This window comes from Pteronotus mesoamericanus, unplaced genomic scaffold (assembly GCF_021234165.1).
Source record: "Pteronotus mesoamericanus isolate MK-2021 breed Mesoamerican mustached bat unplaced genomic scaffold, CSHL_Meso_final contig_101, whole genome shotgun sequence".
NCBI classification, from domain to species: domain Eukaryota; kingdom Metazoa; phylum Chordata; class Mammalia; order Chiroptera; family Mormoopidae; genus Pteronotus; species Pteronotus mesoamericanus.
In genome coordinates, this window is record NW_026555001.1 from 12,032,366 (window position 1) to 12,059,083 (window position 26,718).

The 26,718-nt window shown below is 38.9% G+C and overlaps 1 protein-coding gene across 1 annotated transcript in view; it reads left to right on the forward strand.

Annotated features, from left to right (window-relative positions):
- SRD5A2 (steroid 5 alpha-reductase 2) overlaps positions 1–24,575 on the forward strand; it is a 46,134-nt gene extending 21,559 nt beyond the window's left edge. The window contains exons 2-5 of the mRNA XM_054566048.1: positions 18,831–18,994; positions 20,151–20,252; positions 22,781–22,931; positions 24,509–24,575. Of these exons, the coding sequence (XP_054422023.1) occupies positions 18,831–18,994; positions 20,151–20,252; positions 22,781–22,931; positions 24,509–24,575 (484 nt within the window). The remainder of the gene's footprint in view (positions 1–18,830; positions 18,995–20,150; positions 20,253–22,780; positions 22,932–24,508) is intronic.
- Positions 24,576–26,718: the final 2,143 nt, after the last annotated feature.

Here is a 26,718-nt window from a genome sequence, read left to right on the forward strand (position 1 = left end):
ACACCTCTCCTCCTTAACCACCATTCTCATTTTCACAGTGAAGTGAATATTTGGAAGGGTAAGTGCCACCTGATCACAGTTTGATTAAAGTTATCGTGAGGCATGAGTGAGTGAAGGCTCAGCTTTCTTTCAAGGGATAGTGTTTATCTTCAATCTTCTATTTTGGTGTAAGAGATTTTTTGAGAAGGATACTGGGACTCTTTCCTAGTCTCCTAAGATCAGTTGCAGATACATCTATAACCGGTGCTAACTCCACTACTGAAATCATATTGGCCATAGGTTTTAGCTATCATTTAGAAAACAGTAGGAAGTAGAACAAGTAAGTAGAACAAGGGAAAGGGAATAGTAGGTTTCCAGAAAAGAACTGGAAAGATTGGAAGACTGGGAAATTTCCAGGAAAATAAACCTTTTAGGGTGTGAGCACCATGTTACAGTCATGCATGACTGGGATCCTGAGAAAGTCAGAGAAAGAGGTAAAAAAGAAGAGAGGGCCCCACAGGGGATATGATGTGAACGGACACAAAGACTGGGGCACAAAGACCCGTTTCACCACTGGTCTTAGGTTGTCCCTAGGCTTTCTGCAGAGAAACTCGAATGATATATTACCTTGGTTGGGGAAAGAAAGAAACAGTTCGTCAAGTTCTAATATGTTCCAGTTACGTTAAATTTTACCTTCTAATTCTTTCAACAACCTTCTGTGAAGTTGGTACCATTATTATTATCCCTTTATCAACGGGAAACTGAGGTTCAGAGACATTCAGCTGCTAAGGTCACGTGGTAGTTTAAAAACATGTCCACAATTTTTTTTGATACCACTTCTTTAAAAAGATTTTACCCAATTTCCCTCTCCTTGAACGGGGGCCAGGATTTGTGACTTGCATATAACAAATACAATGTGGCAAAGTTATGGTGTGTGACTTTTGAGACTGGATCATATAAAAGGTAGCATTCGTTGGCATTCTTTCTTGGATTGCTTGTTCTGGGGGAAGCCTTCCACCATGATATGAGGATATCCAAGATGTCCTTGGTTGAACCCAATGTGGATAAGGCCCACGTGAGGAGAAGATGAAGCCTCCTGCCCACAGCCTACACCAAATGTCCAGCCCTATGAGTGAGCCATCTTTGAAGCAGGTCCTCCAGCCCTTCAGCTGATTGTAGGTCTGGCCAGCACCTTACCTGCAGTCTCATGAGGTCACTGAGTCAGCAATGCTCAGCCAAGCCACTTCCGAATCCCTGACACACAGGAACTGTGATTGAAAATATATGTGTTTGCAGGTATTTGTGACCACTAAATTTTGGGGGTGATTTATTAGGCAGAAATAAGTAAACAATGCAGTCACATGTTTAGGAAGTAGCTCATCTACCATTTTCGCTTTTGTTACCTAAATGGAAACCAAATAGAAAGATGGTAGATAAAACTTAGAGTAATTCATTACTTATATGTTGAGTACTTTAATAACTTCTTGAGTATTTATTTATGAGTGCTTAGCCCCCCCATAACCCCGCCCTCCCCCAGTAACCATTCTAGGTTCCCTGGTCGATTTCCCACAGCTGCGCATCTCTTGGGCCTAGCTTCTAGAATGGATTTGTGGATAAGTGTCAGGGTGGTGGCATCTGGAGAGCTTTGGTAAATCCCTGAGACAGTTTAATTTAGTAGGTATGGTAGTTTTGATAGTCAGTTATATTTGCTACTGACCTAGAAGTTTAGGGGCCATCTCATAAGCCAGAGAGAATGCCTCTCTAGATGTCTGCAAATATTACTGTTACCACTAAAAGCTGCTTCTCCAAGTCAGCCACCATTGCTCATGACATATATACATTCAGACAAGGCATATTTCTTAAACTTATATATTTTGAGATAATTACTGATTCACAGGAAGTGTTAAAAATAATATATAAAGATTTCATGTAACCTTTACCCAGTTTCCTTCAAAGGTATCATCTTGTGATACTATACTACAATATTATAACTAGGATATTGGGACTTTGGTCCAGTTAAGAGACAGAACACTTTTGTCACCGGGAGAATTCCCAGTTTCACCGCACTCACTTCCCTCCTGCTCCCACCCCGCCCTGAATCCCTGACAACTATTAATTTCTTCTTCATTTCAACGCTTCTGTGTTTTGTGATTTCAACAATGTTATATAAATAGCAGCATACATACTGCACATAACTTTTGGAATTGTTTTTTCTTCACTGAGCATAATTATGTGGAGATTCATCCACGTTGTTTCATGTATGGCTCGTTCATTCTTTTTTATTGCTGAATAATATTCCACGGTATGAATATACCTCAGTTTGTTTAATCACCCACCAATTGAAGGACATCTGAGTTGTTTTCAGTTTTTTACTGTTATGAATACAGTTTCTATAGACGCTTGTTTACAGGTTTTTTCAAATGTAAGCTTTTGGTCATATGGTAGTTTCATGTTTAAGTTTTGAAGAAATTGGCAAACTGTATTTCAGAGTGGATATACATTCTCACTAGCAATATATGAGTGATCCAGTTTCTTCATATCCTTGCCAGTATTTGGTAGTGTCAGTTTTTATATTAGCCATTCCTATAAGTGTGCAATAAAATTTTGTTGTGGTTTTAATTTGTACTCTCCAATAGCTAATGAAGTTGAACATTTTTTCATACGCACATTTTCCATCTGTATATACTCATAGGTAAAATGTCTATTTATACCTTTTTCCCACTTTCTAATTTAATTTTTAATTTTTAATATTGAGTTTTAAAAGTTCTTTATGTATTTGCAGTTCCATCTTTTGTCAGATACATAGTTTGCAACTATTTTCCCCAATGTGTAGTTCGTGTTTTCTTCCTCTTAAGAGGGTCTTATGAAGAACAAAAGTTTTAAAAATTTTGATGGGGTCCAATTTATGAAAAAATTCGGTGTAAAGTCTAAGACCTCTTTGCTTAGCCCTAGGTCTGAGAATTTTCCTCCTTGTTGAAAGGCTGTCTTTTCTTCATTTAATTTTCTTTCCATCTTTATAAAAAAAAATCACTTGGACCTATTTGTGTGGGTCTATTTCTTGTTCTCTGGTCCATTGATCTATGTGTTCGTCCCTCTGCCAGTCTTGATCATTATAGCTAGCTGCACAATAAGTCTTGAAATCTGGTAGGCTAATTTCTCCTACTTTATTCAAGTTCTTTTGCTTTTCAATGTACATTTTAGAATTATGTTGTCTATATTTATGAAAAATCTGGCTAGAATTTAATGGGGATTCCATGATCAATTTGGGGAGAATTAACATTTTACTATGTTGAGTTGTTCAATCCATGAACATACTATGTCTCCATTGATTTAGCTCTTTGATTTTTCTCATTAGTACTTTACAGTTTTTACTGTACAAGCTCTATACATATTTGTTTAGGTTTATGTTTAAGTATTTTATTTTTGGGGTTATTGTAAATGTTACTTTGTATTTTTAATTTCAATGTCTATATGTTCATTAATAGCATATAGAAATGTAGTTGTATAATAGTGTATCCTGCAAACTTGCTAAGTTCGTTTATTAGGAATTTTTTTTTTTATATATATTCTTTGGGATTTTCTGTAGAGAAAATGATGTCATTTGCAAACAAAGATATTTTTATTTTTTATATATATATTTTTAGATTTTATTTATTTTTAGAGAGAGGGGAAGGGAGGGAGAAACATCAATGTGTGGTTGCCTCTGGCCCGCGACCCAGGCATGTGCCGTGACTGGGAATTGAACCCAGGACCGTTTGGTTCACAGGCCAGCGCTCAATCCACTGAGCCACACCAGCCAGGACAATTTCTTCATTTTTGATCTGTATGTTTTTAATATTTTTCTTGCCTTATCGCACTGACTAGAATTTCCGGCACTTTGTTAAATACGAGTGATAGGAACAGACATTCTTGTCCTGTTCATGATCATAGAGGGAAAACATTCAGTCAATGACTATTAAGTGTATTAGCTGTGGATGTGCTTTATCTAATTCAAGAAGTTTTACTTGATTCCTATTTTCTCAGAGTTTTTGTGATTATCAGGTGCTGAATTTCATCAGGTGTTTTTTTGTTTTTTTTTTTACAATGATTAATATGATAAAAATATTTGTCTTTTTTTCTGTTAACATGGCATATCACATTGATTGATTTTTGAATATCAAACCAGTCTTGTATCCCTGGAATAAACCCAACCTGGTCATGCTGTATAATTTTTTATATATTGCTGAATTCTGTTAAATATTTTTGTGTCTACATTTATGGGGGCTAATGACCTGTAGTCTCTTTTCTTTGTACTGCCTTTGTTTGGTTTTTGTGTCAGAGTATGACTAGCTTTATAAAATAAGAGATTATGTAAGATTGGTGTTAATTCTTCTTTATATGTTTGATAGAATTTTCTAGTAAAACTTTATGGACTTAGAGATTTGGGGGGAGTTTTAAAATTATGAATTCATTTTCTTAATAGTTATAGGGGTATTCAAATGATCTGTTTCATTAAGATGAGTTGTAGTAGTTTATGTTTTTCAAGAATTTGGCCCGTTTTATCTAAACTGTCAAATTCATATACATAGGATTGTATATAGTGTTTCTTTATTATCTTTTGATGTCTGCAGGTTCTGTAATGATATCCCCTGTTTCATTCCTGATTGTGTCTTCTTCTTTTTCTTTTTTTAAGAAGTATATAATTGTTATTGATTTTTTCAAAGAATAGCTTGTTTTATTTAGTGTTTGGTGCTTCGAATTTTATTGATTCCTGTTCTTTATTATTGTCTTCCTTCTGCCTGCTTTGGATTTATTTATTTTTTTTCTAGGTTCTTAAGGTAGGGACTTTGAGACCTTTTCTATTATCTATTATATTCATTTAACGCTACAAAATTTCCCTCTCAGCTTTGATTTAGCTGTGTCCTACAAATTTAGATGTGTTGTATTTTTCATTTCCATTGGGTTGAATGCAGTTTTTAAATTTCATTTGAGCCTCCTCTGAATCAAAAATTATTTTGAAACTGTGCTAAATTTCCAAGTTTTGGAGATTTTCTTATTTTTCTATTTTCTAGTTTGACTCTATTGTGGTCAAAGAACATGTTTTATGTGATTTTAATTTTTAAAAATTTTTTTAAATGTATTGAGGTTTGTCTTATGATCCAGGGTGTGGTTTATCTAGCTATATATCCTGTGGGCACTTGAAAAGAATGTGTATTCTGCTGTTGTTGAGTAGAGCACAATATAAATATTGATTAATCCCGTTGGTTGAAGATGTTGTTTAGTTCTTTTGTATTCTTCCTGATTTTATAGTTTTTTCTAGTTTTCATATCTATTGTTGAGAGAGCTGCATTGAAGTATTCAACTATAATTGCAGATTTGTCTATTTCTTCCTTTCAGTTCTCTCAGTTTTGCTTCCCATGACTTGCAGCATTTTTATTTGATGATATACATTTAGGATTACTATGTCTTCTTGTTGGAGTGACACTTTTATTTTTATATAATGTCTCTCTTAACTTCTAGTAATTTTCTTTACTTAGAAATGTACTTTATTTGAAATTAGTATAGCTATTCCTGCTTTCTTTCAATTAAGGTTTGCATTATATATTTTTTCCACCTTTTTACTTTCAACCTGTCTGTATTATTACGTTTGGAGTAAGTTTGTAGTGGACAGCATATAGCTCAGTTATGCTTACTCAACTTTGTCTTTTGACTGATATTAAGACTATTTAAATTTAATGTAATCATAGATATGTTAAAGATTAAGTCTGACATTTTATTTTCTGTTTACTATTGGTCAGTTTTCCATATCCAGTTTCTTACCCTGTTTGCTGTGGATTACCTGAATTAAAAAACAAAACAAAACTCCAGATGACTCCTGGTCAAGATGGCAGCATAGGTAAACACAGCTCACCTCCTTGTACAACCACATCAAAATTATAACTAAAATATAGAACAGCCATCACTCAGAACTATCAGAAATCAAGTTGACTGGAGGACCAACAACCATAGAATTAAAGAAACCACCTCCATACAACTGGTAGGAGAGGCAGAGACACAGACCAGGTTGGTTCCGCATCCATGTGTGGTGGATGAAAATTTGGGAGGGATATCTTGTGAGCAAGGAGTTCCAGCCCCACACCAGCCCCACATCAGGGTTCCAGAGCCAGGAAGGTAAGTCCCCACAACTTCTGGCTGCAAAAACCAGTGGAGATTGAGCCGATGTAAGAAACTTCTGAAGTCCCAAGCAGTTCCTCTTAAAGAATCCACATACGGACTTACTCAGACTCATTCCCTCTGGGCTCCAGCACTACGGTATTAGCTTGAAAGACAACAGTGGCATACAGGGAGAAACTGAAGTGTCTAGTATCTAAGCTAGAGCTTGGGGACAGCTTTCTCTCAGATAGAAAGGCTGGCAGAGGCCAATGTCCTTTTCTGAACTCTCCCCACAAGAGCCACAGAGTTGGCAGGCTGGTGCCATATCTGAGACCCCATCAACCTCGCTAACACTATGTACCCTGCCCTGGAGATGCCCAGAGGCTCTGTCCTACCCAACTTATGGGCCCACTGAAGCTGGTTTTCCATATGAATGGTTAGTCTTGACTCATGCTTTACAACGTTCTAAGTCCTCTCAAACTAGAAACAGCCCCCATACCTCTTGCTAAGTGGCCTCAGACCGGACACTAGGAGCAGCCAGCCTAGATTCGCAGCTTGGCTTTTCTTGGGAATTTCTAAGTTCAGCATATGTAGCAGCCATCTGAGATTGCTTAATAGCTTGGGCAGGGTGGCTCTGCGTAAAACACTGATTGGGGCTGACCTTGGCCTGCACCAACCAGGAAAGTGGAGAACCTGTGCACCCAGTGGACAGCTGTAGACCATATTGGAGCAACTCCATCCTGCCACTGCACAGCTGATCCTCCATGGAAGGCAGAGGGTGGTGGTGAGGTCACAGCCAGTCCTTGCAGCTGACTGGCCTGGATGAATCCCTCCCATTGATCTGGCAACAACAAACAAGCCTCAACTACAAGAGGGGGGTGTACTCAGCCCACACAAAAGGTACACCTCAAATACCCAGCTTGGGTGATAATGGAGGCTGTGCCATTGGACCCTACAGGATACCTACTTAATTAGGCCGCACTACTAAGACATGAGTCAAAGCAGCTCCATGTAACACACAGACAAAAACATGAGGAGGCTGCCAAAATGAGGAGACAAAGAAATATGGATCAAATGAAAGAACAGATCAAAATTCCAGGGAAGTAACTAAATAAAAGGCAGATAAGCAATCCATCAGATGCAAAGTTCAAAACACTGGTTGTGAGTATGCTCAAGGAACTTAGTGAAGACCTCAGCCGCATTAAAAAGATCCACTCAGAAATGAAGAATTCACTAATTGAAATAAAGAACAGTTTAGAGGGAAGCAACAGTAGAGTGGATGAAGTTGAGAATCAAATCAATGATTTGGAACATAAGGAAGCAAAAAACAACTAATCAGAACAACAAGAAGGAAAAAGTACCCCCCAAAATGAGGATAGTTTAAGAAGCCTCTGGGACAACTTCAAGCATTTCAACATTTGCATCATAGGGGCGCCAGAAGGAGAAGAGAAAGAGCAAGAAATTGGAAACTTATTTGAAAAATAATGAAAGAAAACTTTCCTAATTAGGTGAAGGACATAGACATGCAAGTCCAGGGAACGCAGTGGGTCCAAAATAAGATGGATGCAAAGAGGCCCACTCTAAGACACATCATAATTAAAATACCAAAGGTTAAAGGCAAAGAGAGAATCTTAATAGCAGCAAGAGTTATTTACCTACAAGGGAGTTTCAATAAGAATGTCATCTGATTTCTCAAATGAAACTTTGCAGTCTAGAAGGGATTGGCAAGAAATATTCAAAGTCATGAATAACAGGGACCTACAGCCAAGATTGCTATACCCAGCAAAGGTATCATGTGGAATCAAAGGATAGATAAAGAGCTTCCCAGACAACAATAAGCTAAAGGAGTTCGTCATCACCATACCAGTATTTTATGAAATGTTAAAGGGACTTACTTAAGAAAAAAAAGATCAAAACTATGAACAACAAAATGGCAATAAATATATATCTATCAACACTTGAATCTAAAAAGCAAACTAAGAAAACAAGAAGAAAAGAGACAGAGTCATGGATATGGAGAGCATTTAGATGTTGCCAGATGCGAGGAGGTAGTGGGCAAATGGGTGAAGAGGTGAGGGCATTAAGAAGTACAAAAAGTAGTTACAAAATAGCCATGGGGATGTAAAGGACAGTATAGGAAATGGAGTATCCAAAGAACTTACATGCGTGACCTATGGACATGAACAATGGTGTGGAGATTGCCTGAGGGAGGGGGGGTAGCTGCATGGAGTGGGACAAAGTGGGAAAAATTGAGACAACCATAAAAGTATAATCAATAAAATAAAATTAAAAAATTCCAAATTGACTTATCTATTGTGTTTATTAATTATTTTTATATAAAGTATATGTTGCTGGCTTTCTTGAGATATAATTGACATATAACATTGTGTAATTTTACATGTACAATGTGATTATTTAACATATATATGTATTGTGAAATAATGACTACCATAAGGTTAGTTAACACATCCATCACCTCTCCTATTTGCTATTTTCTGTTTGTGTGGTGAGAACTTTTTAGAACAAGTCTTTTAGCAGCTTTCAAGTATACAGAATAATATTCACTGTGACTATAGTCACTGTGCTGTACATTAGGTCCCCAGAACTTATTTATTTTTTAGCTGGAAATTTGTACTCTTTGACTACATTCACATGTTTTCCTGCTCTCCCCCACCTCATCCCTAATCCTGGCAAGCGCCAATCTTCTGTTTCTATGAGTTCAGTTTTTAAAAAGAGTCCCCATATTAGTTAGTTCATACGGTATTTGTCTCTTTCTGTCTGACATTTCACTTAACATAATGTTAACATAAACCTCACGTTTCATCTGTGTTGTCACAAATGGCAGGATTTCCTTCTTTCTTTGGCTGAACAACATTTCATTGTAAATATATATGACATTTTCTCAGCCCACTCATACATCAGTGGACACAGATTGTTTCTATGTCTTGGCTTTTGTATGTAATGCTGCAATGGGCATGGGTTGCATATATCTTTTTGATATCCTGTTTTTATTTCCTTTGAATAATTCCCCAAAGTGGGAATGCTGGATCATACAGTAGTTCTTTTTTAGTTTTCTGAGGAATCTCCATAGTGTTTTACATAGTGGCTTTGCCAATTTACATTCCTACCTATAATGCATAAGGATTTCCTTTGCTTCATATCATTGCCAAAATTTGTTATTACTTGTCTTTTTGACAGTTGCCATTCTGACATATGTGAGATGATATCCCAGTGTGATTTTGATTTGCATTTCCCTGATGATTAATGATATTGAGCACCTCTTCTGTATCTGTTGGCAATTTGGATATCTTCCTTGGAAAAATGTCTGTTCGGTTTTTGTGCCCATTTTTAATCAGATTATTACTTTTTGCTATTGAGTTACATGAGTTCCTTATATATTTTGATTATTAACCCCTTATTGGATGTATAATTTGCAAATATTTTTTATATTACATAGGTTGTTTTTTCATTTTATCAATCATTTCTTTTGCTATGCAGATGTTTTTAGTTTGATGTAGTCCCACATGTTGATTTTTACTTCTGTTGCTTGAGCATTTGATACCATGGCCAAAAAATTATTGCAAAAACCAATGTCAAGGAGCTTTTTCTTTATGTTTTATTCTAGGAGTTTTAAGGTACTGATTCTTACATTTAGGTCTTCAATTCATTTTGAGTTAAATTTTGTGAATGGTGTAAGGTAGGAGTTCAGTTTCATTTGTTTGGATGTGTATATCCAGTTTTCCTAAACCATTTATTGAAGAGACTATATTTTTCCCATTGAGGACTCTTGGGTCCTTACCTAATATTAGTTGACTGTATAGGTGTGGGTTTATTTCTGGGTTTTTGATTCTGTTCCATTGGTTTATGTGTCTATTTTTAATGCCAGCACCATACCGTTTTTATTACTATGACTTTGTAACATAGTCTGAAATAAGGAAGTATGATGCCTCTAAATTTTTTCTTCTTTTCTCAGAATTGCTTTGGGTCTTCAGGGTATTTTGTGGTTTCATACAAATTTAGGATTGTTTTTTCTATTTCTATGAAAAATTCCATTGGGTTATTGATAGAAATTGCATTGAATTTATAGATGGCTTTTCATAGTATAGACATTTTAACAATATCAATTCTGATCCATGAACATGAGATAACTTTCCATTCATTTGTGTCTTCAATTCTTTCATCAATATCTTATAGTTTTCAGTATATAGTTTTTTCATCTCCTTGAATACATTTATTTATACATAATTTATTGTTTTGATACTGTTGTAATGAGATGGTTTTCTTTATCTGTTTTTCAGATAGTTCATTAGTGTACAGAAACATAGTTGACTTTTGTGTGTTGATTTTTCATCCTACAACATTACTGATTTCATTTACAGTTCTCATTTATTAGGCTCCATGTCAACATTTGCTGATGCGTGTGTGTGAGGGTGGGGCCACTGGTTTTTTTTTCTGTTGTGTTTGGATCTAGTAGAGCAGCTTTTTTCTTAAAATTTTCATCTTGCTGGATTGTTCCTTTTCTTTGTCACTTGGATAGAGAGAGGAAGTTCTTGTTGAGGCTTTTGTGTCTGTGCCCATTGGCACTTAGTGGTTGCTAGTTTTTTCAGCTCCAACTCTAGGATGTATGAGGCTAAAAGAAAACCCAGAGAAGTAAATCCTAAGTTGTTCTTTAAAGCCCAAGGAATCTAGCCGGTGTGACATCTATTCTCTACTCTTTAGATTCTTCTTATGTTTGTTTTTATGTATAATATAGGGGGAATTAATTATATTTAGCAGGAGGAATAGGGAAAAGCACATTTACCTTTCTGGAAGTGGAAGTTATGATGCTTATTTGATATGCATGGATATTATTTAAAGATTTGTATGCATGTGATATATAATGATTAAAGATTATGATAGACTCTTTCATTCATTCAACATTTATTCTAGGCTTACTCTGTGCCAGGCACTGCAGATACAGTGGTGAACAGAATAGATAACGCTCTTCTTACAGGGCGTATGTTCTTGTGAGAAGACACAGACAATTAGCAAACAAAACATAGTGTGTTCCATTGTGAAAAATGCTATTGGAATAAGGAAAGCAGGTTTAGGAAGACAGTGAGTGCTGCAGGCATTGGAGGTTTGGTATTTTATATCGGGTGGCCAGCAAAAATAACACTGGAGCAGAGACATGGGAAAAAAAGTGAGCCCTCTGGATATCTGGGGAAGATCTCCCCAGGTAGGAGACAAAGGTGTAAGGTGGCACATGCTGGTCCTATTCAGGTAACAGCAGGGAGGCCAGAGTGGCTAGAGAGAGCTGGGCAAGGGGAAAAGCTGTAGACGAGGTCAGAGATGTAGTTAGGGAACCAGAATGTGAGGAGCCTTGAAAGCAACTATAGGGATTTGGGCTTTTTCATTACAATGATGGTTTTTTTTCCAGAGGGAAATAGTAAGATCCAGCTTCCAGTTTTCCTCTGTCTGCTCTATGGAGGAGAGACTACAATGAAGGAAGTACAGGTCAAGTGAGGAGGCTTTTGCAAGTGTCCAAGAGGGTTCAGTGATGGCTTGAACTCAGACAGAGATGGTAAGATGTGTCCAGATTCTGGAAATATTTTAAGACAGAGCTAACAGGTGTTGCTAATAGATTTTTATGTGGGGGATGAGAGAGAGAGAGAAGTCAACGATGGTTTATGGTCCCTGGTCTGAACAATTAGAAGAATAAAGTTGCCATTTTCTGAGATGGGGTAGACTCAGGGAGGTACAGGTTTTGGGAAGGACGGGAATCCGGGGTTAGAGTTTGGATGTATAAAGTGTGAGATACTCTTTCATGTGGATGTCTAGTAGGAAGTTGGTCATATGAATCTAAGTTCAAGGACTGTAGCCATCCTGTATAGAGACATAAATTTGGGAGTGGTCATTATATAGGTGATATTTAAAGATATAAGACTAGACATGATTACATATACAGTGGCTGTAGATAGAGAAGAGAAGAGTCCTGAGTGAGCCCTAGCGCACTCCAGTATTTAGAGGTCAAGAGGTTGAAGACAAACTAGCAAAGAAAAATGAAGAGAAATCAGTGATGTAAGAGAACCACCAAAAGGGAGTGGTGTGCTGGAAGCTGACCGAAGGAAGTGTCTCTGGAAGGATGGAGTGATTATCTTGTGAAATAAGAAGAGCTGAAAATTACCTCTTGGATTTGAAAATGTGGAAATCTCTGGGGATCTCGCCAAGATGAGTGTCCATATGGGGGAGGAAAGGAGGAAAGAAGAGAAGACAGATGGCAAGTGTAGACAGCTCTTTGGAAGAGCTTTGCTGTAAAGAAAAACAAAAACGGGATGGTGGTTAAAGGAGGAGATGGAGCTGAGGAAAGAGTTATTACTATATGTAGCAAGTAAATATATATATATATAGTGTATATTTTATATATATATAGACACACCTTGTATTTAGATATAGAACTTGAATTTATTTTGATTGACAATGAAGTGTAAAATTTCATACAGTGAAAAGTCTTCATTAGGCTTGGTAATCTTAGCAATAACATTTATATTTGAAGAAGACTTAGTTAAATATGAATTGGTCTATGCAAGATGTATAATTTTAAAGGTTGTTTCTTTGGTTTAAATTATATTTGCAATTTCAGTTAACCCTTTCCAATTAGAGTCCCTCCAAATGAATATTTACTTAAAAATGATAGAAAGTTTTTTATTTACAAAGTACTTATCAGTCTCTGCATCAGAATCAGCATACAAGGATGAAAATTTACGTTAGAAATATAAGGGAATTAAAGTGAAGTAGTCTCAAATCAGAGAAACTGAGTCTCAGGCCAAATATGGGCCATGGGATCTGAAGGTAAAAATCACCTGCAACCATCCATGGCACTAGTTTCAGCCTCTTGAACTACTTGATTCCTTTCCCCTTCCTCTTTATTTCTATTGCTTTCTACATTGAAACAGTAATTTTTGAACCACTTCCAGCTTTCCGACATCATAATCACTTGGATCAGGAGAATTGTATGTGTTCTCTGGGACCCCTGGCTCTCCAGAGTCTTTTGCCTCCTGTGCTGTGCGTTTACCAGACACCTTTCCTTCTCCAGCTAGCTGGGAGACTGCATTTCCCAGACTCCCCTGCAGTTAGATGGGACCAAAGCAATGAGGGTGGGAGTAATACTGAATACGGTACTTCCAGTCTGCAGCCTGGCCCTTAAAGATAGCTGGTACAGGATCCTCCATGCTTCTGCTCCTCCTTCATCTGCCAGCTGGAGGAGGAAGATGGCTTCGGATTGTGGAGTGAGCATCACCCCTGAACAGGTTTGCACTGTGGCCTGAGCAAGAAGTGAGCTTTTATTATGTGGAAGCTCTGAGACTTGGAAATTGTTAATTATAGTAGTGAGCCTCCCTTGAGTTATACATACTCCTTTGGTTGAGATGTGGTTATACTGACTTTGCATTCAGACTTAGAAGGTCTAGAGGGTGACCGGGGAGGAAAGCGTGGCTACATGCACTATGACCTGGGCTTTCGAAAGGCAAGGACTTTGTCTTTGGGTCTATTTGTGTAGCACTGTTGGCATGAATAGGGCCACACTGGGAGGCAAACAACTCTTTTTAAACAGCCTTTCTGTGGTCTTCCAGGACCATTTCCCTCTAAGAACTCAAGCCACTTTTAGGGCCTCAAAGTTCTCATGGGTATAAGAGGAAGGAGAAACAAATTATTTGGCAACTATCCTGTGTCAGGCATATTTTTATTGCATCACCTTATTTAATTTTTACAAAAACCCAATGAGGTAGTAATAAAACCTCAGTTTATAGATGTTTATAATCAACTATACTCATTATCCTTTTTGATACCCAGTGTGTCACAAATTTGGGCAGTGGGACTTATTCCAGTTGGCATCTGTGTAATTTTGACAGCCCCTGTCTCCCCTTTAGTCTTCAATTGTTTTCTTACTTTCCAACTCAACAAACTGACTGACCTTGTACTTTTCCTGCCATGGATCTAAAACATGCTGTTTCTCCGTGGTGCCCAGTTCATTTAGGGAAAATTATTTACAAACAACGACCTGGTTACCAAGTACTTATTACTGCTGGTGTGTCATGACTTTTACAGGGAGAATTTTTTTTATCCTCATCCCAGGACATGCTTATTGATTTCAAAGAGAGGGTAAAGGAGGGAGAGAGGGAGGGAGAGAAATATGGACTGGTTCCCCCTCCCACACTCCCTGCTGACTGGGGACTGAACCCGCACCCTAGGCATGTGCCCTGACCCAGGAATCCAATCTGCAACCAACCAACTGAACCACGCTGCTAGGGCAAAAAGGGAGAATTTTATGTATGTGAATTTTATCTCAATTAAATTTTTTACATTCCCGTTAGCAATGTATAAGGATTCTTCTAATTTTTCCACATCCTTACCAATACTGTTTTAGTTTTTATTATAGCCGTTTAGTTGGTTTGAAGTAGTATGTCATTGTAGTTTTGATTGACATTACCCTAATGATACTGAGCATCTTTTCGTGGGCTTATTGGATATTTATTTCTCTCTGTTTGGAGTAATATCTCCTTAAGTCCATGGCTCTTTTAATTGGGTTGTTTGTTTCTTTGTTGTTGAGTGGTAGGAATTCTTTATATATCTGAATATTAAATTGTTATCACAAATGATTTGTAAACATTTACTATCATTCTGTAGATTGTCTATTTGCTTTCTTGATAATGTTCTTCATTGCACAAAAGTTTTTAATTTTGATAAAGTCCAATATATGCATATTGTTCTCTCCTTAATATTTAAAACATTTTATTCTTCAATTACAGTTCACATTCAATATTATTTTGTATTAGTTTCACATGTGCAGCACATTGTTTAAACAACAATATACTTTACAAACTGTCCCCCCGATATCTCCTGCACCCACCTGGCACCACACACAGTTATGACATTGTTAGGGACTGCATTCCCTAAGCTGTACTTTACATCCCTGTAACTATTTTGTAACTGCTGTTTGTACTTCTTAATCCCTTCGCCTTTTCCACCCAGTCCCCTAACCCCTCTCCTCTCTGGCAACCATCTCTCCTTAACTTTTGAGGAAGTACCTCCAGTAAATTTTTCATTTCAATTGTACTTTTCAACTCCAGATTTCAACTTGGTTCTGTTAACCAAAAAGTAAAAAGCCACAGTGAGAAGCAACAAGTGTTTAGTCGAGATCCAAAGAATAGCTCTGGGAAGTACTGATTCAGGCAGAAACCCAAATAATATCCTGCTTAGTGCATGAGGCAAGGTTTTTTATGAGGAAGGGAAGGGGTGTAATTACATGCATAGAAGGAAGGAATTTCTATTGGGGTTAATAAGTCAAAGAAGGAATTTCTATAGCTGCAAATAAGCTAGGTTATCCTTTACTTGTATGTGATAATGCTAATTCTAAACAATGTCTTTAATTTCCAGTTGAGTAGTCAGTAACTCTCCTGTTAGTTTTGCAATTGATTTACATATATAAAAAAGCATTTGCCATGGTAGAAATACTATGTTGGCTTTGCCCAGTGCGAAGGTTATTTTGCCCAGTTCAAATATTCTGAAGGGTTGAGGAGTAAGATGTGCAAGCTGTTCCTCTGAAGCGGCTGCCCAGCTCTGTTTTAAAGTGGTTCAGTGATGCTAGCCTCTGATAGTTCCTTTTTATAATTTCTGTCTCTTCATTGATGTTCTCTATGTGTTGAGACACCATTCTTATTCTTTCCTTTGGTTCCTTAGACATGGTTTCCTTTAGCTCTTTGAACATATTTAAACTAGTTAATGTAAGGTTTTTTTGTCTAGTCAGTCCAATTGTCTAGGCTTCTCAGGGACAGTGTCTATTGATAGCTTTTTTCCAATATATGTCATATGGTCCTGTTTCTTTGCATGTCCCGTATTTGTTGAAAGCTAAGTATTTCAAATAATACTACGTGGCAATGTTGGGAATCATATTCTCCTCACTTCTTAGGGTTTGTTGTTGCTGCCTGTTGCGGTAGTTGTTTGCTTAATGACTTCTCTGAACTCGTTCTGTGAAGTCTCTTTCTCTGTTGTTGTGGCTTCTGAACAACAGCTTAATGATCAGTTAATGACTAGACAAAGATTTCCTGAAGTGCCTGGCACCCATAAATCTCCCTGTCTTTGCTGAGAGCCTCCACATGCACGTTAGGGAACTCCTTCAGTAACCACCTTGTAGTTTACAACCGTGTTGTAGCCTCAGTTGCTACTTATGCGGACCTCAAGGTCAACCAGAGTAAGGGGCCTAGTCCTTTTTCAGGTCCTTTTTGAGTATGTTCATCGCCCTATGCATATGTGTGGCTGTCTAGATTACCAGCAATATATCTGAGCTTTTCAAAGCTTCTATGGGTAGCTCATTCCTCAGCCTTTCCTTTTAAACGTTTTGATTATTCTATAGCGTGCCTCCCCTGTTATCCATTGTCTCAGGCCACTTTGCTGGTAAGATATAAGAAATCTTTGTGCACTGGGTAAGTTTGAGGTGGAACAAGGACAAACCTTCTGAGTGGAGCCTTCTGGGAAACCTCCAGGCAGGTAAAAGAATGGTTTCTCTTTGGCAATGAAGCTTTGAAAAGGTTCCAGTCCTGTTTCGATCCCCCTCGGTTCTGGGAACGTGGGCCATTGCTTTTTAAGGCTGCAAAAAGCAGGAAAGTGAGATATGGGACAGGGTGAGTTTAAAATGCCACAAGACTTGTTGCCCTTACTGAGATTCAGCCATTTTTTTTTTGCCCACGAATATCCCCCCCACAGATTGCTGCAAGCTTTTGTTTAATATCCAGGGTTCTGAATATAGTTCTGCCAGTTTTTTCTTTGCTTTTAGGAGGGGTGAACTCTTGGAGGTTATCTTTCTGCCATTTTGTTCTCTTAACTAACTTTTAAATTTAAGAATAATTCTAAAATTTGGGAGAGAGTGTTTCACAATTTGGTTTTAATTTTTTATGAACAAATAAACAGTCAATAAATTGAAAAATCCTCAAAAAGTATGATGATGTAAGAATAGCCCCACCCAGTATTAAGACATAATTGAAAGTACAATTATTAAAACAGTATAGTTTTGGCAATAGAAGTTCAATGGAAAAGAATCAAGAGTTTAGAAGAAGAACCAATATATACGTATGATCATTTAGTGTATAATACCAATGGCAATGCCTATCACTGAGAAAGATATGTAGTAAATTTACTAGCATTAGGAAAAAATAAGTTGGATTCTTATTCAACTTAATACAACAAAATAAGTTCCAGATGTATCAAAAGTTTAAACATAAGAAGATCATTAAAATAATGGGAAAATTTGGGAATTATAACAAAATTATGTATGAGTTGGTACACTCTAGAAACAACCCAAATATCCATCAAAGTAAAACAGATAAACACATATGGTATATTCTTACATGAGAATGATATGTAACAATGAAAATAAGTGAAGTATAACTATACACAACAATATGTGTTATTGAGTCTCAGAAACATAATGATGAGTCAAAGAAATAAGATATTAAAGAATACGTTAAGAGCCCTGGCTAGTATGGCTCAGTGGATCGAGTGCTGGCCTGTGAGCCAAAGGGTCGCCAGTTTGATTCCCAGTCAGGGCACATGCCTGGGTTGCAGGCCAGGTCCCCAGTAGGGGGCGTGCAAGAGGCAACCACACATTGATGTTTCCCTCTCATTCTTCCTCCCTTACCCTCTCTATAAATAAATAAATAAATAAATAAATAAATAAAAAATATGTTAAGAATCAGAGTGTGGTTCATTTCATATGGAATTAAGAATATGTAAAATAAACTTGTTTTTAGGGATGCATACAAATATGATAAAATTACACAGAGGCAAAAAATAAATGATTGTTATAAAAGTCAGGATGATAGTTACCTGGAGTGGTGGTGCAGCAAACAGAGACGGACCCAGAGGCGGCTTCCTGGGTAATGCCAGTGTTCTATTTCTTGACTGAGTGACTGTTTGGGTCTTTGTTTGATAGTTATTCATTAAACTATTCATGTAGGCTTATGTACTTTTCTGTTATATTGCACCATAAAGAAGAAAAATTTTATATAAAGAGAGTGTAATTAGAGTTATAGACTTCAGCCCATACCTTGGGCGATATTTTGTTTCAAGGCTATTTATATTTTTAAGCCCTTCTTCCTAGATTCCTCTAGATTCATACTTTCTACCATTTAGAAAAATTTCTACTTTCTCAAGAGATTCTGCAGCCACTTTATAGGGAATGCTACAACATTAGTAATTAAATCATACAAGAGAGGCATTGTGGAAAGGCATATGGTCAAGTGGCTGCTTTCAAAATGCCATGCCCCTGGCAGATGGGGAATACCAGGCTTTACATTTCTTCCCGTATAATCTGGATTGTGCTGCTTTATAGGAAGCAGCAGCATCCAGTTCTGGGCTCCTAGGATTGAATTTACTAATTACTGGATGGTCATGACATTTACTTTTCAAGACTGTTCTAAGACTAAAATAAGATAACAAATGGTGACTACAATGGATTTTAGTGAAATAAGACAAATATAAATGCTTGTTTTAGAGCAGGATGATGTTCATTCATTGCACAAATTTCAGGGAAAATGTTTTTTAGAAAAGCATTTGATGTGATTATCTGTTTTTAAACCTTTGCCTCTCATTGAGATATATATATCTATATATATCTCATTGAGATATATATAGATATATATATATTTTAACAATGGAACCTGACCTTTCTCCCCTGTGTATCCTAGGACATTTGTTTACTCATTCCTCAATAGAGGGAGGCCTTTTCCAACTGCCTTAGTTTTCAAAGGCTCTGTCTTCTGCATGGGAAATGGACTCCTGCAAGGCTACTATCTGACTCACTGCACCGAATACCCTCTTGAGTGGTACACAGACATACGCTTTATCTTGGGTGAGTAAACCCGGCCGCTTTTCCCCCAGCACTGCTCCCCACAGCCGAAAGCTCGCCCGCCCTATTACAGTAACCTCTCAGTGATCCCATTCCCTCTTCACGCACCTCCTCCCCAGCCTTTTCTCTATAGAGCAGCCTGAGAAAGCTCTGAAAAACATCGTGCCATTCCTTGTTTCAGGAATCTCCAATGAGATTTCAGGATAAAATGCAAATTCCTTATCACTGCCTATGAAACTCTACGTGGGAGCCTATCTGTCCTTGCCTCAGCCCAGTTTCTCGACTGCATTTCCTGTCTCCTCCGTCTCATTGACTCTGCCTTAGCCTCAGCGGCTTCCTGCGGAGCCTTAAGTGACCAGGCTTGCCCTGCTCCAGAGCTTTTTTTGTGCAGACCACTCCCTCTGCCTAGACTGCTCTGACCTTATATAGTTCTGAAACTTTGTCCCTCACTTTATTTAGGTCTTTATCAATTCACACCTCCTCTCATAAACTTTTCCTGACCGCCTATCTAAAATCGTAGAAAAAGATGATCATTGAATTTGTTTCGTTATCTGCAAGAGGAACTCAAGTCCAGGAAGGTTCAACTTGTTGGTATATTTTTTGGCTCAGACTCAGAATCTTGGGATTTTCCTCAATTCCTCTATTTACGGCACATATCATATTCTAGCCACCAGCCTAGAGCTGCAGCCTCTAGCTGGAAATCATGTGCCAGTGGGGCTCATCTCCCGAAATGCACTAAGTTCATCCTAGGCCAAGCCACAACAACCTCTTGCCTGAGCTGCTATGGTGACCTTCAAACTAAACTGGTTTTTGATAACACCTCCACATGGCAGCCACAGCAGACATTTAAAAACATGTACAACTAGAGGATTAGTTGTATGCATGCTAGTACATGTATGTGCACAATGTCCTAACCTAAAGCAACAAAAACAAAGGAAAACAAACAAAAACAAGATCTGTGTGTGTGCATGTGGAGACAGCTCCTTCCCCCACATTTTTTTTTTTTTTGGTTGTATCTTAGCACCATTCTTAGAATTTGAAATTAAATGTTCTTTCCTTCATTTTTAGGGAAAAAAAAAAAACCCCCAAAACTTAGCTTGTAAGAAAAACATCAAAATCAGGATGTATTTTTTCACTTTCTTCTCTCTTTTTTGCTTAGGTGTCTTCTTATTTATTTTGGGAATGGGAATCAACATTCATAGTGACTATATATTGCGCCAGCTCCGGAAGCCTGGAGAAATCGTCTATAAGATTCCACAAGGTAATGCCTCCCCTGCCCTCCAGGTTCCCACCCTCCCTCAGGAGCCTGTCCTAGGGATTATGCTGTAACAAAGGAACAGGGTGCAGTGAGGGTGCAAATGACACAATTTGGGGACTATCCAGGGACTTCTCCTCCATATCCCATCCCACCCCACAATACATTTGTGTTTCTGATCTGAACCCCGAAGCTCAAGAGAGGTACAAGAGTTCTCAGAAGACACAAGATTACAATGCCACGAAGATGGGGGAGGGGGAGTGTGAGGTGCAAGTAGACTGTGACCTCTTTGAAATTGGTGAGATTACCATGTGCTATATTAGAGTTCTTAAGAGAAACAGAACCAATAAGATATAGATATAAATATAGATATATATTGTTTATTACAAGGAATTGGCTTACATGATTATGGAGGCCGAGAAGTCCCATGATCTGCCATGTGTGAGCTGGAGACCCAGGAGAGCAGATGGTATAAGTTCCAGTCAGAGTGCAGGAGACCGATGTCCCAACTCGAAGACAGGCAGGGAGAATGAATTCTTCCTTACTTTGCCGTTTTCTATGAGGCCCACCCAGCTTGCGGGGCGGGGGCGGGAGGGGGCGGCAATTTGCTTTACTTAGCCTATCAATTCAAATATTCATCTCATCCAGAAATACCCTCATGGGCACACCCAGATATATTGTTTTACCAAATATTTGGGCATTCCATGGCCCATTCAAGTGACACAAAAATTAACCCTCATGTTTGAAAAGAGTGTTGGTATTTCCTAAGTTAGCACCTAGAGCTGAATCATGCGTGATTAGCACATTTGTCCTCTCCAGTAAGTCTCGTTAGATTTATCCAATGAGTAGTCAGGGGTAACACTTGCACATTTCCTGCCACTTGTATTATATTCTCAAAGGTATAAAGAACCATGTTTATTTAATCAAAAATTGGGATGGATGTCTTAAAAGTGCATTTTCAGAGATAAATCCTATCTGCTCCCAAGAAACCAGGGTCTTAGCTAACAAATATAAGCAGGTGGGCGTGAATCCGTACAGTAATCCTACAATATCTTTAGGTATGTATTCCTGTCATTTTTTATGTAAATTGAACTATTTACATTAAACATTTTCCTGGCCCTGGCTGGCATGGCTCAGTTGGGTGGGCATCACTCTGCAAAGTGAAAGGTTGCCAGTTCAGTTCCCTGGCAGGGCACATGCTTGGGTTGTGGGTTTGGTCCCCTGTCAGGGCGCATATGAGAGGCAAATCATCAATGTTTCTCTGTCACATCAATATTTCTCTCCCTCTCTTTCTCTCTCCATAACCCTCTCTCTAGAATTTTTTTTATGAATTATGACATGGTGTTAGTGCAGATTAGTATTCATTGAATAGAAAATAATGACAAAGCTACTATGAATTCAATAGCACATTTAAATGAATTTAATTAAGCATTGCTAACATCCTAATAGTACCTACATCAAACAAAAAGAGTACCATAGGTTGAGATGTATCATTTGCCATATTTATAGACAATTCATAGACTCCTTTCAATAGGTCGGTGGTTCCTCTTAGGGAGGGGGGAAGCACCACTTGGAAACCGCTGATGCAACGTCACCCTTAAGGAAGGTAACTCTTGAGGTTTTCCGTGTATAAATCTTTACTCAGTAACTAGACAAAGAAGAGCAGAGAAAGCTCCTAAAAGCTAGATTGCCAGGGTTAGTTGCCAACTATTGAGTTATATTAGAGAATGATTTTAAAAACAAAATATTCTTTAGATAACTAGGGAAAGAAAAATAATTGTTTTAGGTGACATTGTACCAGTTTGGCATGGGACAGAAACTCCAGGTGCAGATACACTGACTATGATTAGAAATATGGTGATTTCTGAGAGAGTTCTGATATCAGAATACAAGGCTACATAGAAAGTAAACCTTAGAAAAATCAATCACAGCAGATCTCACCAGGCTCCGGGAGGTCAAAAACCTGCTGCTGCCACGCCCTCCTTTAAACGGCAACAGAGTGTGCTGCTTTGGGAGGGCAAATGCCAAAGGAGAATCAAATTACTTCTCATATCAATATTATTGCTTTCACCTAGTTTGTTGTGTTACCACGTGATTGCGAACATGAACTATGCATCTCCAGGAAAGAGGGAAAAGGTGAGAGGCGGCCTGGGAATGTTACCTAATAGAATGATGCAAAACCTAGGCCTCCTGCCCCTCACCTGTGACCTGTCGAGAGCCAGGGGTTCCACAGTTGTTAGAGATCTGGACGGAGCCCGTCAAGGAGTTGGGGCCATTCCTCATGGTTCCAGGATATTCTGAGGTCAACAGGCTGCCGTTGCTTTGTTTTCCTTTGTCCCCAAGTGGAATCTACTAAACTGTGATGACTGGGAAGAGTTTCCAGCCCACATTAGCCATATAGAAATATGTTTATGTATATATATACACACACACATACGTACACACACCCTTATGTATTTTGGAACAAAGCAGAGGAGTTTTAATGTCACCGTGATCCAATTCTGATGATTGACTTTTGATTCCTGTGCACGCAGGTGGCTTGTTCACATACGTCTCAGGAGCCAATTTCCTTGGTGAGATCATCGAATGGATCGGCTTTGCCCTGGCCACCTGGTCCCTCCCAGCGCTTGCATTTGCATTTTTCTCACTTTGTTTCCTTGGGCTGCGAGCTTTTCACCACCATAGGTAAACTTTTCAATCAAGGTGGCAGTATCCAGATAGCTTTCCACTGCAAACAGGCTTTTAGGGCACTGAGTCAGATGTAGGACTCTAAGACATTTATTTCATTGTAATCTGTACTGGTGAATTCTGACTTGGGCTTTCACTGAAATGGGAATTCAGTTGGATGACAAGAGCGGTAAACAACTGTTTTTCTATGAGCAAAAATGAACCCGGGTAGACAAAGGCCCTCCAGGTGACTTGGGATGCCACCGTGTGATTGCTGGGGTTTAGAACCTTTCCTCGGTAGGTCTAGCCTAAAGCTTTCCTAACTCCCACCTACCTCCCAGCCCCTGCACCTGGGATGGGATGGGGACAAGAGTTAACTAAAAGTATCACTGGTGGGGAAAGGGTAACATGCTAAGTTGTCAGGTTTTAATGTGAATTTCAGATCCTTTTTCTAAAATGGCTTTTGTAGTTGGAGGAAAGAGAATGCCTATGATTATTGGGGACAGTGGGGAAGGGAGGAAGAGGGAGGATGGGTGGGGGAGGAAGGGAGAGAGAACGAATTCAGAGGGAAGGGAAATGGACTTGGAATCAGGACCCACCTTAAGCTCCTGCATAGGTATTTTAGTCCAGCTGCTGATTAATTGCATAGTCTTGAAGGTTACGCTAAGAATGGGTTCTTTTCCCCAGAATGGAATTTATGCAGAGCCCTGCCAGAAATGAGTGAAACAGTAGCTCTCCTCAAGACTGTTCTCACTGCCTCCTAGACTTGGGGGCGGTGGGGAGTGGAGGGCAGCAGAGGGCCCCCAGCCCGTAAGAGAGTCCTGGTAGCACTTCCCCCACTCTGAGACAGGGTTGTTGCACCCTGCCCCTCTCAGAGGCTGAGAGTGAGTTGCGGGGAGGGCATCAGCCAGCCATTAGAGGGAAGGGCGCTGAGAAGTAAGTACTCAGTTGGGCTTGGTCGCAGGAGGGACAGCAGCTGGTGCAACAACGAAATCCAAACTGAGTCCCTATCCTATATATCTTCAGTGGCCCTATTTCCAAAACAAGGTCACAATCTCACATACTGGGGGTTAGGACTTTGGCATATATTTTGTGGGAACATAGTTCAACCCATAACACAAGGTCCCATGTTCTCGGCATCCCAGGCCTTATGAAGGGATATTTCCCTGGGGACAGTTTTTTTAGGGTTAACCTTGTCCATAGCCTTTGGGGTCTCTGGTTTCCTGCATTTCTCTTTTGAATTCATGGAGTGCTTCTTTCTGGCTATTACATTTTTTTTTTTTTTAATTTTGGTAAAATATACATGACAAAATTGACCATTTTCAGTGTACAATTCAGTGATATTAGGTACGTTCATAATCTTGTGCAACCATCACAGCTACCCTCTGGTTATTTATATTTCCCAACACACAAAGCTCTAACATTCATAAGAGTAGGGTGCAGGAGGGAGAAAAAGGATGGACAAATGGCCATTGGGAAGTGTCAGACCCTGAATAAGTGTAGGTTGACTTACAATAAGAATTTCAGACACAGCAAACCCCAACTGTTGACCACTGCTTGTTTATATTTATAATTATTTGTTTCTTATCTTTCAGGTTCTACCTCAAAATATTTAAGGACTACCCCAAATTTCGGAAAGCCCTCATTCCATTTATCTTTTGAAGAAACCAAATAAAAAAAGAAACAAAGCGCTCACAATGCTGTTGAAAATCACCAAGCTGCTTTAACCTGTAACCTTTAAAGTTCACATATATATGATATAATCACTCATATATATATGACATGTGTAATAGTTGGCCTTCTGCCGTCCCCCGGCTGGCCTGGAGAGACGTCTGCGTGGTGCCCACTCACTGTGTTCTCTCACACTCCCAGGGGCCTCTATCCTGATCTCCTGTTAAAGCTTCAGCAAGGCCCTTAGCTATTCCTCCGAGAAGGTCAGTGTGACTTCCACTCACTCCTCTGCCATCGTGATTTTTCTCTATTCCTCCTAGAAAGTGCACAGCCTCCCTACATATTTTATTTGGTGTGTGATCCAAGTGCATGTGGCTTTATACCTGCTCTGTCTCAATGCAATAGGGCTCTGTAGTCGAGAAAGTTTTGGATTGAGGGAACTGTTTATAGAATTAATGAAAGATACATATTCTATACCCATACACACTTAGCAGAGACTTAAATTCTGAAGCTGCACAGCCCCAGAGCAAATATTCTGCCCAATGAAAATTCAGTCACGTCTTTCTTTTCCTTAGTTAATATGAAAGATGTGAACTGATTTAGGTAGACTTTTAACGGAGGAGCCCTCTCTTCCTATTGTTGAAAATGCAACCATCCGCTGACCCCATTTTAAATGTGTGCCTTGTCTTAGTGCCTCTGTCTTCTTGAAGATTTCATAGCCCCTGTTAGAGGTGTCAGAGCCAAACCCTAAGAACTGGTGTGTGTTTTACAGAAGGTTTTAATGATCATAAAGCAGAAGACATGCAGTGGATGGCTACTAGAGAGTAAAGACGTGTTTTAGAGGAGCTACTGCAAACTCTCCTATCCTTGAGAACCAGTGGAAACATCCGCATAATGAGTGATTGTCAAATAAGGAGATGACTGAATAAGATCAGATGCTGCTTACCTCCATGACGTACCTGCACTGACAGTGAGGCAGAAGGACCCAGTGACTTTCCTCCTGAATTTCTTCACCACAGTTCTCAGGATCTCATCAAGAAGGCATATCTTGAACACCAGTCCTCAAAGGACATCAGAACAGAAGCTGAAGCTGCAACCGGAGGGAGGAATCTGGGCAGAAAACCGGTTTTCGGGGGCTCAGTTTGATTTTCTTTATTATTATTACTTTTTTACAGTCTGTGCTTCTAAAACTTAAAAATGTGGTTGTTTCTCCATTCTACTTTCCTTAAAGAATGTTGGAGGATCTGGGCTCACGGAGCCTGCTAAGAACTGCGACTGACCAGCTAGTTTGCAGTAGTGTTTGCAACCTCTATGGAGACATCACCCTAGCACAGGTGTCGAGACACTGGACTTTGGGAGGAAGGGCTGAAACCTTGCAATCAGAATGTCTGAAGGTACTTGTCTCCTCTGACATAGGTCTGTAGCAAGTATTGGTAATATTGAGCAAGCTCTTTTGAGAAATGAGTACCAATGTTATCAGACACAGTTCTTAATAAAGAAATTTCACTATATAAGACACATTGGGCCCTTGAAAAATCTGAGGATGATGTTAGATTACTAAAAAATACTAATGGTTACCATGTAAATGAGTGTTTTTGCTATTCATTAAATGCCTCCTTGAATCATGGATGTTTGTAACTTTGTTTGAAGTAACTTTGTCCTGGACTCATGAAGCTTTTTATAAGGAATTGAGCTGTGTTTTTTTTCTCTGTTTTCAAGTTTTTTCGTGTTGCTTCTTCTCTCTTCATTTCACCAACTTGAATTGAGGGACTTTGATCTGAAACTAAACAAAGATGACTTACAGAGCTTCTCTACCACAGTTCAGAACTCCAAGCAGGTGCAACAAAGGTGCAGGGAAATGTGCTAAGGTTAGACGCCATCCCTAGCATTCAGGAATGCACAGGGACAGGACGCACTCCTAGAAATGAATTGTAAAGTGCAGCTGGGGCTCTGTGACATCAGACCTTCAGTTCTCTGCATGACACTGTCTTGCTTTTCTAAATTATATTTTATTGATTATGTTATGACAGTTGTCCTGATCCCCGCCCGCCACTCCCTCAGGCGACCCCACCACTCTTATTCATGTCCACAGGTCATGCAAGTAAGCTCTTTGGCTACTCCCTTCCCTATGCTG